The 19,288-nt window shown below is 37.9% G+C and overlaps 3 protein-coding genes across 4 annotated transcripts; all 3 read left to right on the top strand.

Annotated features, from left to right (window-relative positions):
* Nucleotides 1–399: 399 nt before the first annotated feature.
* Nucleotides 400–870, top strand: nanos2 (nanos homolog 2). The gene has a single exon (XM_042510679.1). It carries the CDS (start codon nucleotides 400–402, stop codon nucleotides 868–870), a length of 471 nt encoding a protein of 156 aa, XP_042366613.1.
* Nucleotides 871–4,453: 3,583 nt separating this feature from the next.
* Nucleotides 4,454–7,220, top strand: si:ch211-161h7.5. The gene is made up of 7 exons (XM_042510880.1): nucleotides 4,454–4,553; nucleotides 5,049–5,193; nucleotides 5,344–5,457; nucleotides 5,580–5,724; nucleotides 5,900–6,048; nucleotides 6,147–6,286; nucleotides 7,069–7,220. The coding sequence occupies exons 1-7, from the start codon at nucleotides 4,454–4,456 to the stop codon at nucleotides 7,218–7,220; spliced, it is 945 nt and encodes a 314-aa protein (XP_042366814.1).
* A 1,444-nt stretch (nucleotides 7,221–8,664) lies between these two features.
* si:ch211-161h7.4 (titin) lies at nucleotides 8,665–18,440 on the top strand. 2 transcript variants are annotated; one of them, XM_042510678.1, is made up of 17 exons: nucleotides 8,665–9,055; nucleotides 9,570–9,613; nucleotides 10,157–10,218; nucleotides 10,304–10,449; nucleotides 10,981–11,041; nucleotides 11,171–11,369; nucleotides 11,535–11,618; nucleotides 11,829–11,909; nucleotides 12,085–12,261; nucleotides 12,427–13,115; nucleotides 14,029–14,556; nucleotides 15,001–15,523; nucleotides 15,609–15,679; nucleotides 15,953–16,087; nucleotides 17,133–17,293; nucleotides 17,436–17,526; nucleotides 18,119–18,440. In XM_042510678.1, the coding sequence occupies exons 1-17, from the start codon at nucleotides 9,032–9,034 to the stop codon at nucleotides 18,199–18,201; spliced, it is 3,159 nt and encodes a 1,052-aa protein (XP_042366612.1). In that variant the 5' UTR covers nucleotides 8,665–9,031; the 3' UTR covers nucleotides 18,202–18,440. The 2 variants fall into 2 exon arrangements, with proteins under 2 accessions (XP_042366612.1, XP_042366611.1); XM_042510677.1 differs by having other exon boundaries at nucleotides 14,938–15,523.
* The last annotated feature ends 848 nt before the right edge of the window (nucleotides 18,441–19,288 follow it).

Here is a 19,288-nt window from a genome sequence, read left to right as displayed (position 1 = left end):
ATCATTATTATTATTATTAGGCTATTTATTATTATTATTATTATTATTATTAATTTTATTTTACTGTTTATCGATAGTGCTGACCCATTCTTTTGTCCAATATATTTAATTGTAGTCTACCATTGACCCTGTGCCTATCCTATGACTTATAAAGTAAAACTGAACTGCAACTCGTTTTCAGCTGGATCAAAATAATCCCCCATGACAACTCAAATTGCAGGCTTGAGATGAAAGAGAACTCTTAAAACTGCACAACATGGTTGTTTTTCTCTCACCAGACACCTGCCATCGGCCTGTCTAACCTAAAGGATCCAAACATTGTTGCACTTTAAAGCCATTTCAGACATCTACAAATATGAGACGCTCCAAAACACCCACAAAAATTATTGTTTTCCAAAGATGACAACAATGCAAAGACCAGTCCAGAGCTCGCTCCTGTTAGAAGGGGACTGCTTCGACATGTGGCACGACTACATGAACCTAGGATGGCTGCTGAAAAGGCTGTGCGGCAATCGAGAGGGGGCAAACAGAGACACCGAGGGCCCAGAGAAAGACGCAGTAGCGTTGAGCCAGGAGGACTGCAAACGCTCCACAGGGACCAGTTCAGCCAGCAGCAGCCTGTCTGACACCAGCTGCAGCGGGACTCCCTCAGACTACTGCCGCTTCTGTAAACAGAACGGGGAGTCAGCACGTGTGTACCGGTCACACAGGCTCAAGTCAAACGACGGGAGAGTCACCTGCCCTATCCTGAGAAACTACACCTGTCCCATCTGTGAAGCCACCGGGGAGCATGCGCACACACGCCGCTACTGCCCGCAGGCACCGCGGACGGAGGCAGCGAGGGTCCAGCCGGGCCCCTCCAGGTTCTAGCAGCTGGTGACAGACAAAGGCCTGTAATAATTATTAAAATATGTTTTGGTCATGTGTTTCATGTTTACATAGACTGTTGTAGTTTCAAGTGAAATATTTCATGTTGTTTTTGCATAAATGTGTTACTGTCATACTGTCATACTTGCTGCAGACCGTTTGCTCTGCTGTGTTTTTTTTTTTTTTTTAGAATGTTATCAAACATTGAGGAAACTGTGACAAAATTGCCATTTTGGAAACTACAAAAATAAAACTGTTTGTACATAATATAAATAATAAATATGGGAAATTTATTCCTGTTTTGTTGTTGCTGTAACTGGGCTTTGCAACAATGCTCTTGCTGAAATACATAAGGAGCTATAGATATATTTTCAAATTTAAAAATACAAATGCTCTATAGATTTAACACAAAATATATTATTATAAGTAGCTTGAACTTAAGTAGGGCTAATTTAGGAATAATACAGGACACACCTTTCGGCTACTGATCCTCAGTGGGGGAATTCAGGTGTTGCAGGGGTACAAGGACAGAGATAAACACAGTTAAGAATAGTAACAGAATTAAATAATTAATAATGAATAAAATGTATTTATATTACACCTTTCGGGCACAGAATGCAACACAAAGTGCTTTACAATTCAGTAGCAGAAGCAAATGCTGCAAAGAGATAACTTAAAAAAAACTACACACCACTCAGTCAATAAAAACACAATCATTAAATGATAAAACAGCAGCTGCTAGTTATATCTTAAAAAGACAGTGACCAGAGGCCCCCTTGCCTCCTCTTTTATTCTTTAGCCATCAGGGCAATGACATTGTCCTCGTCTATTCACTAAAAACAGAGCTAAGTTTTAATTTGCCATTAAGCACATCAAGCCATTAAGTTTTTAAACGGGTAAAGCACTAGCACCTTATCTCACATGCACAGTGGCCACTTTTTCCTCATCTCAAAAAATATCCTGCTGGTCTGGTTTTTTCCCCACCACCGGAATGAGCATACGAATGAGCATTTCTGTTATCTTTATGTATGTCTACTAATAACTTTTTGGTATGTGTGACTTTCATGATATTGGTACAGTATGGTGGCTTTGTATTTGTGTGCTAAAATGCCTTTGTGATATGCTGCAAACCACTTCCCCCACGGGAACAATAAAGCATCTAAATATCTAAAAGAAAAAAGGTTTGAATTGTTGTTTAAAACTGTCCTCTGAGATAAGAAAATTAAATAAGAGTAGAGTGAAACAGAAGAGCATTTGTAGATAAACAACAAGCTAAGTTAGTGGAGCTGTTAACCACTTGAAACCTGAGCAAATTTTCTCAACATCTTCCAAAAACATGGGAAAAGGGCAATGAGTAACTAAATAGGAAATGGCCCAAAATTTTGCAAAAAAAGAAAAAAAAAAGGACAAAGTACAAAGAAATACCTAAAAATTATGAGGAAAAAAACAACAAGATAGGAAATGTCCTGGAAAAAGTGCTTAAAAGTAATAACGATTTTGTAAAAAGAATTTTAAATTTATAATGATCATAACTACAAAAAAAGTTTTGGACATTTTTTTTTTTTTTTTGGACAAAAAATAAATTCCAAAGCTACTAATTCCTTGCATTTTGCAGAACAATTGAAGTTGATTATTGCCATAACATAATATATAGTACAACAAAACAGAGTATATGGTATAGTTTTGCAGAATTATGTCTCTGTGATTTTGTGCTTCTTTGTGGCTGTTCTGTGTTACTGTAAGGTCATTCTTAAAGGTTGTTTTGGTGTCTTTTGGGTGGTTTAGTGTCTTTTGTGGTTGTTTTGTGTCTACTTGAGTAGATTTTGTGTCTTTTGTAGTTAATTTACATCTCTGTACACATCTACTGTACACTGACTATGCATAAGGACCACCAACAAGCCAAGTTTAAAAAATCTGAACTACCCCATTTAAGTAAGAAAAGATCACTGATAAGAAATGATAAAATTCTGCAAGTGCTGCATCTTTCATTGTTATTGTCCTGCACAAGCCTGGCTCTTTTCCAGGAAGAAACAATGTTTTTATGAGCTTTGCCCCCCATCTGTAATGTTTGGTACCAATACCTACATATTTCTTCTTCCTCTCTGCTTTGTTAATTTTAATCATCATCATAATAATCTGTCCTTGAAAACAGTACCCCCACAACCCGTTTCATATATATTTCACCCAAATATAAAAAGGTAACCTACACTCTTGTGTTTATGTTTGTTTTACAAAAACATGCAACAGTTGGCCTTGCGTCCGTTGCTATTTATTACACTGTTTTTGTCTTTTTTGGAAGCTAAATTTTGTTATTCTTTATGTATGGAAGTGCCTAATGAAAATGACAAATAAAGAGATCTGAATTTGGATTTGTGGGGTTGTTTAGGGTGTTTATTGCATTTATTCAATCATAATGTTTGTATTCCATCCTGACTTTCCAAGACTAAAAAACCTGTACGACTTGTTATATGGACTTTGTACTTTCAGGAACAACAAGGCAGATCGCATCTAAAACTAAGACAGCAAAATCTACTGTTCTTTGTCTAATTTTAAGCCCTTCCAGATATACACTAGATCAATCCATGGTGACACAAGTAGCCACAATATCAACACAAGGAATACTTTACAGGGTTAAACTTGATATGGCAATGTCACCTGACAATAAATCTAAACCTTTAGAGTGTCATGTCCCAGGATGTTTTCAAATATTCATTTCCAGGGTGATTTAATTGACATTTATTAAAAAGTAACCCATAGAAAAACTTTTTATAATTATGGATCATATGGGGGAAACAGTCTTTTTTTATTGCCTGCACTGTGGCAGAAATGTATACAAGATAAGAAGTGCACGTGATGCTCTGAGTGGTCGTAAAACTCGCTCTTACACAACTGGCTATTCTATAAAATAGGCAGCGCCCCGTCCTCTGCACAGTTACTCTGGTTCCTCACACTGATGACTCAGCTCACACGGAGAGGGGCAAAGAAAGGTAGAGTGCCTGTGTTGTTTGTCTTTATCGTGTCATCACCATTTGGACACTCTTTATGATTTGCTGCCAACATTTTATTATCTAGTAGGAAGCTCAGGGTGCAGAAGTGGCACATGGACCATTTGGAAGTTACACAAGTAGCTTTGAAACTCAGTTTATGTCACTGATACTTGAATTTTGAAAATAGTTTATGTAAAAACAACAGACTTTAATAAAAATGTCTCTGTGGTAGGAGCCTTAATGAAAACCAGCTAGTGAATTTTGAGAATGATAATAAAAGTTACAGAATGATACACCTTGGTGTAATTGTCAGAGTGGCCTCTGAGTAAGGTGACTGATTATCATCTCTTACCGAGGTCAGAGGTCAGGTTCAAATGCAGGTCAGCAGCAATAAAGGAAGGACTAACATATCTTCTTTGAGCAAAACACTGTTTGCTCATTTAGTATAAGACACCACAATGAACCAAGAGAGTTATCTGTAAATGTATTGTACTACTGCACTTTGTCTTTTGTGCACATTGTATTCTGCTCTTTGTGGTTATGCACAAACTACACAAATCATTTCTGTTTTTGATTTTCATTTATCAAGGTAGACAATAATGGCAAAACATAATCCTGGACGTCTTGCTGCTATATTGGTGTCTGTTGTTGGCTTTGCAATAAGTCTGGTGTTCAATGGGCTGTCAGTAGTTGGAATTGGTAAGTCAAAGCTTTGTTGGAATGTTTTTGGTCTTTTCTTCTTCTTCTTCTTCTGTTTTTTTTTTTTTTTTTTAAAGTTTACAGTTTTGAAAATGTTATTGGACCAAATAGATCAAATCCAAAAGACAAACAAATCATTTTGCAGGACTTGTCATGTTGAAAGAAATGTATTCACTGATTAACAGGTGTCTCTTTCATAATGTAAGTATGGAGAAAACAACAAGTCTTTTTGGGCCCCATAGCACTTGATGGACCCAGACGTGGTATTTCCACATTTAGCCACTGTATTGGCTGTATTGGCTTCAAAATCCAGGGCGCCTCCTGGGGGTTTGGACCTGCTCAGTATGTAGATAAACAGTAAACTGCTTGAAATTCCAACTGAACCTTTAAGAGAGATTGTGATTGAAATACGAAGTTGTTGAGAAATTGTAAATATTAGTTTAACATGTGACATTTTTCTCCATTCTTACTCATTATTTGCATTTTTCTCTTAAGGTCCTTATGATACCACAACAGCCAATGTGTCTGCAGAGTTTGACACCCAGATCACCCCTTCAGGATGGACTTTTAACATCTGGAGCGTCATCTACGTCTGGCTGACATCCATGGTCATCTACATCGTCACGGGACTTTGCAGAAAGTTGCGGCAAACTTATTTTATTCTCTTGTTTAAAAAAACAAATTCAGGAATTATCATCAGCTGCCACAAAAAACAATGGTTTAGCCTAAACTGACAATCAGTGTTATGTTGACATTTTCATCATTTTAAAAGATTTTTTTTTTCTTGTAGGAACGGTTATGGTTATGTTTACTGCAGCCCTGCAGTGTTGCCTTATGGATTCTTCATTAGCTGGTGCATCAATCTGTGTTTTAATATTGGCTGGCTACTTGTTTGGGACAGAGGGTAAGAGTTTCCAGTGGACCCTTTGATTACTATCAAAAAATGATTAACCTAATTTAAACTGTTTTATATCATTTCATAATTAAATACTTTTTTTTCTGATGTTTTTGTTTTTCTTACCAAAGCCAGATGATTGTGGCGCTGGTTTTTCTCCTCCTGGTCATCTGCACAAACTACTCTATGATATTCTTCATCTGCCACGGACTTCATGTTTATGGAGCCTGGCTGAAGAAATACCAAAAAGCAGACCTGTGGCTCCTCCGTGTGCTGGTTAGTAGGGGAGACTGGGGTTGGTGGGCACACAGCTGTTTTCTGGCCCTTTGAAAGTCACAGGAACAAAAATGTAACATTAAAACCTTCACTTTCTTCATCTGCGGCCATCTACTGCGTTGAATCATCAAAAAATCTCCAATGTTTTTAAACAATGTTTGCACTCCGCTTGCAGGTTCAGAATGGTGTGATGATATACACAACATGGACAACCATTGCAACACTGATCAACCTGAGCATCGTGCTGACTTATGATGTAAAGATGTCCCCAACGGATGCTGCCACCATCTCCTACTCCCTTTTGACTGTCGTGCTGCTTGTGTGGTGAGCGCTCATCACTTGAAAAATACCATCTAGAGAGGGAATATTGAAAATCATCAGTGAGATCTGGAGAAAATGTGTTTATGTTGCGTGTTTCACAGGTTCGTTTTGGAAAACTTTGTCCTTGACAAACACGTGCGGTACATCCTCATCGTCTACCCGGTTGTGATCTGGGCGCTGTCTGGGAACCTGGACAAAAACTTTGATGCTGAATCACCAAACCGCAATGGCATCTTCATTGGTAAGACACAGAGGAGAACTATTGTTATGTGTTATTAACCCTTTAAAACCTGGACTGACATCAGTTTTCTTTTGCTACATTCCCTTGAAACCTAGGCAAACTGATTTTATTTCTTTCAAAAACATGAGGGAAAAGGCAATGAGAAACCTGGCAAGAAATATCCAGCATAGAATTAGTAAAAGGTTGAAAAAAAAATTGGAAATTAGTTTAAAAAAGAGGAAATAAAAAAAATATATATGCAGGGAAAATATCCGGAAAAACCAATGTTATTATTTTTTTTAAATTAAATTATGTAACAGAAACAAATGTATTTTTACTGTTTGTTTTCAGGAACTTTTTTTTTTTTTTTTTACTAATTCCCTGCAAATTTTTGGGCCATGTCTTGTTAAGATGCTCATTTCTTTCAACTCATGTTTTTGAAAGAAACTAAACACATTTTCCTAGGTTTCAAAGAGTTAATATGTGACAAAAGTGTGATCATCTCTACAATCTACATCACATTACCAACATTTCATCAGGCTAATCCCCTACAATATGATGGACAGTAAAACACAATATTGAAGAAAAAAAAACAACCAAAAAACCCTTGTACTCCTAAATGCTGTGACTTTTTAGTAAATTAAGTCCACAGCAAAGTAAGTAAGATGTTACCTTTTTACTTCCAGTGCATTAGGGGAATATCATATTACTAACTCTTTTACAAAAAAAACTCATCTCTAACTCATCTTGGTGTCCACAAAAATCAGTTTTAAAGTTGTACTGACTGGATAATCTTCTCTTAGTTGTGCTGCTGGCTTTGGCCTGCGTGCTGTTTATCGTTCGGATTGGTTTGGTGATTTGGAGACATATCAAACAGCCTCTCTACACAGACGTCAGTCCCGAAGCCATGGAACCGATGGAGATTGCTGAAAAGCAGAAAAGGATATTCTGCTAAACATTTTTATGATATAAGACACTGACACTTGATGATGTCATGTATCACCAAAAATAATTGTGCAGGTGTTTTGGTATAGCGTTGTTGATACTCATGTTGATAATTCTAATAAATATCTATCAAATTCTGATTGCATAAAGTAATTTATTACCAGTTCAATTTCAACTTTGGCTGACTGATCTCTGAACCTTTTATGACTCTTTTCTAACATGCTGATTGCTAACACAACACACTAGGCTCTGATAAAGAGACTATTATAACACTTCACGATGGAACAACACTGTAATCATCCACTTTACAGTGTAGACTGTGTTTTTAATGTTTCCCATACTTTACAGTATGTCACTTTTACATCAAATAACAACTTATATTCCAATAGTTTTCTCATGCTGGCAAATTTCTTTGGAATGAAGCATTTGTGCAAATGATCATGCATGTTCCTCATAGTTTTAACAGCTCAGCAGCATGGGCTCTTTTATCATGATGTGACAGATGAAAAAGACAATCACAATTCGAGTGGATATATGTTACTACTCAAAAAAGAGTAGACATCATGGACATTATTTTTTGCTATTTGGGCTAACATTTTTTTCTAAAATATAAGTGACAAAGTCAGACACTGGGTGGAAAAAAAGCTTGTTGATCATGCAAAACAAATACTATTTGAATTCTTATTATCATATATCTCAATGTCTTCTTAATAAAAGAAATTAAATAGGTAAAAGTCTTGCATCAAATAGATCCAGCAAAAAAAAAAAGACATTTGAGAGATTTAGGCTTGATATTGCGTATTCTTGCACTTTCTGTAAATTAAAAAAAGCATAAAAAAGTAATATTTACAGACAAAAGTAATATCTACAGACACTGAAAAACATAAAGCAAAAGAAATGGTCAAACACATGATGACTTGGTTGACATATCCAATAAGGAGTGAGAAGAAGTAAATCCTTACTTAATCTCACAGTTTCTCCATAAGTCATTGAATTTTATCTATCCGGCTTCCTAATTCACTTAAACATATACCATAATTAATTAAAAACATACATACACCCATATACTCAAAATCAAATATCTACAATTTACTTACAAAAAATGAAGAAAATTCACAGGGAAAAGGTAAATATTAAGTAACCAAATAACCCCCGTAAAACCCTGTGAAACTTTGTTTTTCTTGCATGCCTCCACTTTGAACGAAGAATGATACGAAGTCAATTTTGGTTAGATTTAACCATGATTAACCTTTAGAGGGCAGCAACGCAATGGACCAGCTGCAGCCTCAGAGACAATACAGTGGAAGAAGAAGTAATGGGCTCAAATATTTCCCTGAGTACAATCTCTCAGGCAACAAGTCCATAGAATCAATGCTTTGTCTGTCAGTAACACGCTCAATCAGCTTGAAGAGTGGAGTTTATAATTTGATTTGTTCATATCCATGTTTACGGTTTAGCGAATTAGCATCTACCACGTTGAAAATATTGCTGCCTGAGAGACCGAACTCAGGGCGCCAAGTCGCCAGTATCTCTCAGAGACCGCGGGTCATTTACAAATTGTCAACAGCGCCATTGTTTTGCTAGCGCTAACGTTTGTTATCATTTTTTTCAACAGCTGCCCCCACCAGCTCCACTTATTATTACATTGTTTGATTACATAGCGGCCCCTGACTTTATTTTTAGAGAGTGGATTCACACAAATGCGTCTAGAAAGCAAACCGAGACAGCAGTTATTAAAAACAAAATGTTAGCTAGCTAACTGTTAGCTCGGGTCTTGCCGTCGTGTAACGCTTCCGTTAATAAATAGAAAACATAACAGAGATGGAGACAAATTACCCTAATTTGGTAAGTTTGGGTCCTGTTTTGGTATTTCCGTTGTCTGTTGTGCTGCTGAGGAAAAAGGACTGCACTAGCATGTTGCGATGACGAGCTAGGAAGAGGCTGTTAGTTAAACCCAGCTGCCGGTTTTGTGTAACGTTAAATAGCGTTACGGTAACGTTAGATAGCTACAACCAAAGCAGCAGACATGGAAGAAAAATAGTTAATTCCGAACTATGTGACGATTTTTGCTGAAAGATTGTAAACTTCATGGTCGTTTTGGAGACTGAAGTTTGCGATGCTGTTAATTAGCACTACTATTCTAATATGTTGTCCATCCTATGTAGCTTAGCTGTATAAACAATAACCGATACCTCAAATATACTTACATGACGGTAATTTTAAATGCTGGATCCATGGCTGGACCTAATAAACTGAGTGTGATATTCAAGTGATGTTGTTGGCTGATACTATTTTTTTCTAATTTACAAAGTAATCAAATTACAGTAGTATCTTTTTGCTACATTGTGTGTGTTCACAGAGGAGACCAAAGAGGAAACTCTGCTATCTAACAACCAAGGACAGGTATGTTTGAGAAGCATGTATGTGCTCTCTGAGCTTTAAGACAGAAACAAGAGAGCGGAAATTTGGGATTTCTGCAGTTGCGGCATCTTTTGCACCTTGCTGAATCATTTTTAAAATCACTTCTTAAAACGTATCTGTTCAAAAAAAGTCTTTTATCCATTTTCGCACAGTATTTATTTTAAAGATGTCTTTTTTTTCTTTATATTTCCTGATATATTTTGCTTAAATCCTGCATTGTTTTCTAGGATCTTATAGTACACTAACTTTTATTATTCCTTTCTAAAAGTGCTCTATAAATAAAGTTCATTAATATTAATGAAATAACAATAAAATGAAGATTATAGTTTTATATCTTAGTAGTCTATAATTTACATTTCTATCAGTTTTTAAGTCATATGCCTTACTTTAACATTGTTTTTCAGGACTTTAATGTGATTGGTGTGTAATGCAGATTTAATAGTACTGAGTGTCTCAGCAGCCATGTATGGGAATTTTGAGATGTTGGTCTTTTAGCTGTCATATTAATCTGACTTGTATTTTCAGCCCATCCGAATGGACAGCACCGCTGACACTAGGAGACATTGAGAAGATGTTTGATGATTTGGGTAAGTTGGGTGTGCGTTTTGTTTTAATATGTTGCAGTTTGTTTTGCATTTTTATTATGTTAACCTATACTTAACTTCTTTTCAGATCCATCCACAAATGATAATAATGGCCCACCAACTCCATCTCCTCTGCTCCAGACCTTTGATATTGAGACAAACCAGAGTGAGAGAAAGACTTCACCAGTCTCAAAGAAAGGATACCTAAAGGAAAAACCTCCAACATGTGAAATGGTAATGAACATTCACTACAGTGATTTCATCTGGTGTTACAAATAACTTGTTAAAATGTGTCTTGCTCCTATGTTGGACAATAGAGGCTAAATATCTGAAATGCAGTGTGATGCCTTGTTGGATGTACCAGAGAAGTTTCTGATTATTCCAACATGCAGAGGTACTTGGTTTTGTGTTTTTGTCACTGAGAAGCAGCAGTTCATTGCTGTTGTGTCTTCACATTTGAAAGGGTTGATCAGCCAGTAGTTCTACAACTTTCTTTTCCCACATTTAGTCCATCTGCCAGGCAGTCCAAAAAAATTTACAATACTCAGTGGTATAATGTTTGCTTTTGTGAGACAAAATAGCCGTATTGTTCCTGAATGCTGCAGCTTTTCTCAGTTTCTACTTTATGATTTTGGGCTTTTTTATAGACTCAGTAGCTCTTGTATATCTGTTAATGGCCTTTGTTTACCTTTCTTTAGTTAGACAAGATTTGATACTAGATTTAGATGCCTTAAGCTCTTAAATGTATGTTTTGTACCTCTTTAGGATCCTGAAGATGATGTACTGCCTCCTGCAACAAAGCCACCCAGTCTTAAATTAGACATTGGTAAGAGACTTCAGCCTAAGAAAGTACTTGGTCTTTTGAAATTACACTTATTAAATGTTGAAGCTCTTGTCTTTTGTACTTTTTCGTGGAAATGTTCTTGTTAATGGATGCTGCTTTTCCTTGTTGCAGATTTGGACATCCCATTCAAAGCGCACGGGCCAGTGAAGACATCCAGCCCTATTGAAGACAACCCGGTTGTGGAGCCTGTGGGAGAGTTTGACAATGAAAAAGACCAAGCCGTGTCCCCACTTCTCTTTGCCTGCGAGGACGAAGGAAAAGAAGAGGCAAATGCAGAACCTCAAACAATTCAGGAACCTCAGGGCAGTGGGTACGTTGGAAAGGAATAAGGAATTATTGATGCAGTTCATGAAGGAAACAAGTTGTTAATTTAAAGTGTAAGATTCTGTGTCAACATTGACATCAACTGAAGTAAGTATCTTTTCACTAGTTAATTTATAGCAAGTTTCTTTCAATTATTATCCTTTTTTTCTAGAAGTGAGTTGGATTCTCCTCCAAGCCAAGTTGTTATTAACAAAACCAAGATGTCCAGTCACAAAAACAAGATGAAGAGATCATGGTAAGTTATGATTAGTTTGCCGCAAGTTTCCAAATGGTTCATAAGTATCTGATGGAATGCAAAACACACAAATAACCGTATGAAGGGTTAATTTTTTGTTTTTATATTTGACCTATAACCGTCTAGGACCTGTGTTCTTGAATTGGATGTTTGCTTTTTTAGAGTTTGTACTTATCTTCTTGTGAAGTCCATCTATCTTTTTTCCTGCAGCAAAGACAGTCACCCAGTCAAAGCAAAAACACCCAATAAACCTAAAACACCTGTTTCGGGGAGCAAAAGAAAAACACCAAGGTAAGAGGTGATGACTTTTGTATGTGTAATTAGTTACAGTTATTTTTGCGCTTCGACTTTGAATCCAAAGCGACCTGACAATACTGGGAATTTGAAGCAAATTTCAGTATAAGTATGCAACAGCGGAACTTAATTCAGTCGTCATTTTTTGTTTTTTCTTTTTGTTTATTCCCAGGCAAGAAAAGGCAGACCCACCTTTGTCAGCAGTTAGAGGGGAGCCTGAACCTGCAGCTCCTGAAAAAGAACCAGAAAGTGTTCACACGCAGCCGTCAGTGGAGCTCACCCGTGTGGGAAAGGACATGACGGCATTTCTTAAGAAGCTTAGGGATGCTGGGCAGCCCAAACCTGCACGGTGAGTTCACCTTTATGTAATTTGTTACTATGGTGTCTTCCTATAGAAAAATGGAAACTACCAAAATATGCTGACAAAGTAAAGGCTCTTGTACTTCAACATTAAAAACACAGAATAATTAATAATGCATGTTTATTTGTTTTGTTTTGTTTTTTTATTTTTTAGTTCCAGGAAGTCTCTGTCACCGGTTAAAGTAGCCATGCCTCCTCCTGAGCCAGAGGATGATTTCCTGATTCTTGAGGACGACAGACCTCTTTGGTTTTCCATCCCAACTAAAAGTGCCACCAGCAAGAAACAGAGACAGAGCAAAACTTCCAGCACTGACAGAGATAGCTCAACAGACAAGGGCTCCAAGGAAAGCCCAGCAGAGACTGCAGAACAACAGCAGGAACCTGAACAGGCAAACAGCAAACTTGGAAGTCAGACTGAAGAGAAAGAGAAGAAGAATGAGGTGGCTGAGTCTGCAAATGATGAGGATGGATTGTCCAGGCCTGAGGATCTTCCTGCGGGTGACTTAATGGAAGAAGAGAAACCAGACAAAAAGAAACGACTAAAGAAGGTGCCATCTAAAGAAAGAGACAAGGAAGAGGAGTCGCCTGAAGACAAAGCCAGCAGGGGAACAGATCAAGAGAAACCTGCTTTGCAAGCTGAAAAGAAAGCTCAGAAGTCCTCTGCCACAAAGACATCTAAGTTTTCAAAAGATGGGAATGAAAATGCAAAGACAAGCAGGGCTAAGTCATTAAAGGGGACCAGAAAAGTGAGGCAGGGATCTGATGTAGTAAAGGAGGCTGGAAAGGAACAAAGTCAGAGCAGTGAGGGTTATGCAGATGCTGAAGACCTGGGTTCTCTTCCAGGTAAGGACCTCCTACTGTTAACATCTCTTCATATGTGTGACATTGCTAGTTATTGTCACAGTTTAATCAGTTGCCCTCTTTACACAGAGATTGCGTTATAGGGCCGCCATGAGGTCCCTTCTTTATGCCACCTTTGCATTTTTACACACAGCTAAATGACAGAGGCAGTCTCCAGTGTGTGATTTTAAACAGTATGCCAGCATCACAGAATCAAAAGAGGCACTACAGGTGTGATATTTAACACAACAGCATCATTCTCCAGTGTGACTTTTTCAACAATAACATTGGAATAACATGGCAATAACTGTCCCTGTCATATGGCAGCTAATCTCGTCCTTTGCTCAGAAGTTAGAGCTCCTGGATTCACTGTTTTTCGAATGTACCGAGATTCTCAGCTGCTGATCTTCCTCTTTGAGTTAGCTGCTAACAGCTTCTTTTAAAATATCCCATGATGGGATACGCCATTGAAATGTCACACCCGTGCTGCCCGTGATACCATCCTTCTGACTGTCCCATTTATACAGATGTCATTTCGAAGCTGTTACTACCTCCAATGCCAGCTTTAAGGCAGGATAGCCCCGTGCCCCCATCTGCAATTATACGTTTTATACACAACGGTGAAACAGAATAACATCATGAAATTTGTGATGGTTTTGCTGTACTGTATTATTTTATTTATTTTATTTTATTTCTTTTTGGATCCCCATTAGCTTCGACAAAGTGGTCGCTAGTCTGGACCCCAACTAAGTTTCAAAATAAATAACATTCATGATGAATGTATTAGAAAAATATTTTTTTAGAGATCTATTGTATGAAATGAATGAAGATATCACTGAAAAGCATGAAAAGAGTTATTTCTAGCATCTCCTTGAATATCTATACGGCATTATATATATATTTCTTTTCCCCACAGACAAAGAAATCGTTGGCTCTGAAGCACAGGCAGAAAAGGATTTAGCAGATGGAAAGGATAAACACAACAAACTAGCTATTGTGTCTGAGCAGAGTTCATCTGAAGACAATCAGATTCTTGGAAAGAGGAAAAGGAGACAGCCTGGAGAGTGGTGGTTGAGCAGTCAGACCACAGAGGAGACAAAGATCACAGACAACCAGCCAACACTCAAGAAGTCAAAGCAGAACAACAAAAAGCCCAGCGCAGCAGTACCTTCACCTGTAAAAGCTAAGAAGGACAGAGTTTTAAAGAGAAGAAGTGGAACACCGCCTGCGCCTTCATCCAACCAGAACACAAATAAATCAAAAGAAAAGAAAAGCAAACAGAGGAAAAGCAGAAATACAAAAGGAGACACATCGGACAAAGTATTTCACACGACTGAGGCAGAGCAGATTGAAGGGCAGGAGCAGCAGGAGGTCCTGGACCAGAGCCTGGATGAACAGACCAGCCCTTTGGTCCTCACACACAGAGAGCTCAGCCTGAGCTCGGGTAAGTTCAGTGGCAGAGGAAGTACTGGAATGCTCTATTTAAAGGGATAGTTCAGATTTTTTTGCAGGGGAGTTGTATTAGGTATTCATCCACAGTCAGTGCATTTGCTATAATAGATGTTGATAAATTTGCAGAAGCAGGCGGGAGTACTGGATCAAGGCTAAGCAAGGTACTGCTGTGTACAGGGGCAGCAGCTAAAAGTATTTTAAACTTTAAAAAAATATCAGTATCAGTTTAAGCTTTATTTAGAATACAGTATTTTCACCGCTTTAGCTATTAATCGCACAGCCCTGTCCAAACTCTATTGCCAAAAATGGTAATTTGACCTTACAGAACATGAGAGCTGCTGGTCTGAACTTACAAAGATGTGATATTTTACAGGTGAGCAGGTTTTTCAAAGAGTATACCATCGTGTCCCTAACGAAAAACTGTCCATCACACCAGCACCTGTCTCTACCAGAGGACCAAGGGAGCAGCTCAGAGCAGCTGAGCCACAGAAACGGAGGAGGAAACCTCCTGGGAACTGGTGGGTGGTTGATGACGTGTCAGAGGACATCTCCTCACAACCTCAGCAGCAGGAGCCCAAACCGCGTAAGGACAGAAAAAACATGCCAAAACAAAGCAGATCACCTCGACTTGGGGCGCCCAAAAATGGCAACATGGCAGTGTCATCAAAACCACAAGGGGGAACTCCTGTACCTCCTCTGAAACTGAAGCCACGCTCTCTGGCCTCGTCCAAAGACATTTTCATGTCTGTGTCAGAGACCCCGACTGTGGTCAGCAGCAGAGAAACAGGTCAGAATAAAAAAAGTAAAGTCACTGCACGTGCTGCTCAGGAAATCACTGTAACTGACTGTACCACAAGCAGCAAGACTGACAAAGATATTTTCAGTATGGACGCTGGTGAATCAAGGACACAAAACACTCCTGATCATGAGGCCCCACAGGACAGACAGTCAGAGGACAGGTAAAAAAAAAACCAGTTGTTATTTCTCCTAACACCTCTCTCTTATTGTTGGAATAAGTTATTTGTTAATTCATTTTTTTGGCAGGTTACAGCTTTTCAGAAGTGGGCCGTCCTCCATGATAGAGCTGCAACAGTACGAGGACGATGAAGACTTGGGTATGTTTTTAAACTTTAAAGCTACAGTTGGCAGCTTTTATCACTGTATTCTAATAGATGGACATCAATCACTTAATCAGACTTTATTTGTATTCTCTAAATGTAGCTTGCGTCAACTTTCTAAACAGCTCCATATGATGGTTTCAGTGATAAACTCAATCAGCTTGAACACAAGTGACAAATATTGGATTCCTGCTAAATGACTCCAAACTGTGACTCTTCTGACTGATCACCAGGCCTTCTTGTTTTTGAATGATCTTTACTTTGTTTCAGTTCTGGCGCCACCCAGGGTCCCTGCTGGTCTCTCTCTGTCAGATCTGTGCGCTCCTCCTCTCAGACCGCTGGTGTTACAGTCAAAGGATAAGGCCAACCTGGCAGAGTGGTTTAAGAGTCTATGGCCTGTCGACAGTAAGAATATATCAGGCTGTGTGATTGTGGGGTACAAGTTACAGAAGTGGTCGATCCTGGACGCTGTAATCACTCAGAAAAGCCCAGATTCACCGAGTGTTGATTTGCCTGCACTCTTTATGGAGCAGAGCATGTTTAAAGCTACTCCCAGAAATAGTTTCACACCCATTTCTATTTTTATTTAGTGTTTTGTGCATTAATTGCATTCCCGTTACATTCTGGGTCTCAGGTATGCTTTGTCATCCCAGTAGTTATGGTAATTAAAATTAAATTGAACTTGGAAGTGATTTCTAACAAACCAGAGACAAGCGCAATGCGGACACTGTTAAAGCAATACTTTACCCACAAAATGACTGTTTGTAGATCAGCTAGTCATGATGTGTCATCTTGAATTTCTGAAGAAAATTGTTTTTTGCATGGAAATCAGCAAACATATTGAATGATTGGTTTAACAACAGTGAAATTATACTAAAATAGCAATTTATAAACTATCACACAACTTATGCAATATAATCTTAGACTCATTTATCCAGTCTGGCTTTGAATGAGTCATAAATAAGTTTTATTTTCAGTTCACTTCTAAGATTTTGGTGAAAATGCATGTGTGTGTTTATACGACTGGATAAATGAGACTTGGATTATACTGCACGTGTTAGAGTTCACATTCAATAAATTAATGTATTTGCTGTTTTCTTTGGAGGCTTGCAAATTCAAGGTAAAACAGTGTGACTAACTGATTTACAAATTACAATTTTATGGGCAAAGTATTCCTTTCATATATGAGCGAATACACAAAGTAATTTTTTCACAGTGATGTTCCATTGCATCAAAATATAGATTAATAAAACTCATTTTCACATGGCATTGTTTCATGTCTTACATTCTACAGAGAATTGGTTTTTGCATTTTTTATCTGTACTGTAGACAACATATTTTTAATCTAAACTCTCCTTTATGTTTATTATCAATAGATTCTTTATAAAACAGTGTTAATGAATGGCCAGAGCTGTCACTAAATAATTTTCACTGTTTAATCTTGTTGCAGAAGGCGCTGAGATCACTCCGGACCAGTTTGACTGGTATTTCTATCAAGGCAGAGCTATTGGCTTCCTGGTGGACCTGAACTCTGGCTCAATCTGTAACGGAAAAATCCTGCTGGGCTCCTACATGAAGAAGCCTCTGTGGGTCGATCACAGCGCCACGACAGTGAGTCAACTTCTCATATTATTGTGTTCCACTCCTGTGTCGTTTAATGTCGTCTTATTGTCTCCCTCTCTGTCCTCTTCTACCCCAGAGGCCCTAAATATGTTTTATTACAATCATTTCTTTCATTCTTGTGTTTTTCAAGGTTTTTGAATTATTAACGAGCTCTGTGAGTGTAACCATCGATAGCAAGGAATCCCGCTTCCATCCTGGACAATCCTTTCTGGTGCCATGTGGTAAGAATGTGATATTAGATATATAATGTGATATGTAATGTCAGTGCTGCACATGTATCCTCTAATGCCTGGCTCACACTGCTTGCACGAGCAGCGCCTGACAGCTGCCTTATCAAACTGCTGCAGCTCGCACAAATTTGGCATTTACACAGACAGCGCTGCTGCTGTAGAGCTGCCTGCTGCTATGACTGCTATATTTGCACAATTAGATGTTGTCAGAAGGCTTTTATTGTGAAACGGAAACAGTAAGTGTTGAGTTTAAAACAAGTATTTATATTTTTTTGTCTGTGAGTGATACAGACATTGAAACTGTAGGAAAAGATGGTACAATGTCAATATGATTATCAAAAGATCATTTTCACTATTTTTGCTGAAATCACATGCATGAAATGGGGAAAAAAAGGCGAGACTCATGTTCTCTAGATGTGCTGCAGCCGAGTTGCACCAGAGCTGCTCGCATGCTGCTCAAGGCAGACAGTTGGTCCCAGGGATGAGTCCTTTTTAGCCATGAATTTACACATTTGAGATGTATATCTACAAAAATGGTTTGTTTTGTTTGTGTTTTTCTGATGTTACGGCTCTGTTCACACAGGACATGCTTACAGCATCCAGAACGTCACTGCTCAGCCTGCAGTTGTGTACTTCACCAGGATATTGGAAGAAAGTTCAGACTAAAGTTGCCGGCTGGATTACCAGCTGCCAGAAATGAGAAATGACTCAACACCCTAAATGTTGTAAATTAAAAAGAGAAAAATCTGGGTGTGAGAGACTTTTTTTCTGTATGTAAATTGTTTTACTTTTTGTAAATTGAGAAAGTGTGGCTAGTTTTTAAAGAACCTGTTTGATTTGTAGCGCTTGTGCTTGTAATGAAACAATTCTAGAAAAAAACAGAAGTAAAAATGATTTCAAATAAAGTTGTGTGCTTGTTCATATTTTGAGTCAGACTTTGACACTGGTTGTATTTTGAGTCATTTCCTGCACTCTGGTGAAGTTTTATGCACCACTTTGTGTCAGTTACTGTATATAAAGATGGATGATGCGTGTTCACTTCCTCCCAATGTGCAAAAATGACGCTGCCATCTTGTGCTGGTGACATAATTTGGAGCCAGAAATCTCCACGGTATCGAGTTCCAACCGTCTAAAATATACGAAATATAACCAAACTTCTTCGAAAAATAAAGACTTAAACAACAGGGTGATAACAACTATCTTAAGTGACAGAAATCTTCTATTGTCTTTGGGAACAATTTGTTTGATGTGTACTTGGAGATGACAGAGATATTTAGTGCATAAAATAGTCTTGGGAGCAGAAAATGGGAGCAAAAACTGTGTTGCGTTTAAATTTTTGTTCAGTGAAAAAAGTGGTGTCGAATTGCATATAACATATACAATAACCTGAACCTAACCTTACATATAACCTTAATTATTTTATTTGTTAACCTAGATCAGCAAATTTTTATGTGCTGTATTCAGACACCTTTTACAGGCATTTAAAACCATTGGAAACTAAGCAAATGAGTTTAATTTATTTCCAAAATATGCAAAAAAAGGCAATCAGTAACCTGGCAAGAAATGTCATGCAAATTACAAAAAACAGTAAAAAGGTGTCCAGAAAACTACATTTAGAAATATTATGATTGTAATACATTTTTCTATTCTACCTTTTTTGGAAAACTTTCAGGGGTTTTTCTTTTATCTTTGACTAATTTCATGCTCATTTCTTGTAAAGTTGCTACTTGAAGTCTGTTTGTGTTCTTGAAAG

Source organism: Plectropomus leopardus, chromosome 21 (genome assembly GCF_008729295.1).
Source record: "Plectropomus leopardus isolate mb chromosome 21, YSFRI_Pleo_2.0, whole genome shotgun sequence".
Lineage (NCBI taxonomy): Eukaryota > Metazoa > Chordata > Actinopteri > Perciformes > Serranidae > Plectropomus > Plectropomus leopardus.
This window is presented reverse-complemented; position numbering and strand designations above follow the sequence as displayed.

Coding starts and splice junctions, on each gene's coding strand:
- si:ch211-161h7.4 (XM_042510677.1), top strand. CDS start 9,032: ATGGAGACAAATTACCCTAATTTG. Junction 11,370..11,534: donor CAGGAACCTCAGGGCAGTGG/GTACGTTGGAAA, acceptor CTTTTTTTCTAG/AAGTGAGTTGGATTCTCCTC. Junction 16,088..17,132: donor GAGTCTATGGCCTGTCGACA/GTAAGAATATAT, acceptor ATCTTGTTGCAG/AAGGCGCTGAGATCACTCCG.
- nanos2 (XM_042510679.1), top strand. CDS start 400: ATGACAACAATGCAAAGACCAGTCCAGAGCTCGCTCCTGTTAGAAGGG.
- si:ch211-161h7.5 (XM_042510880.1), top strand. CDS start 4,454: ATGGCAAAACATAATCCTGGACGTCTTGCTGCTATATTGGTGTCTGTT. Junction 5,458..5,579: donor CTACTTGTTTGGGACAGAGG/GTAAGAGTTTCC, acceptor TTCTTACCAAAG/CCAGATGATTGTGGCGCTGG. Junction 6,049..6,146: donor ACTGTCGTGCTGCTTGTGTG/GTGAGCGCTCAT, acceptor CGTGTTTCACAG/GTTCGTTTTGGAAAACTTTG.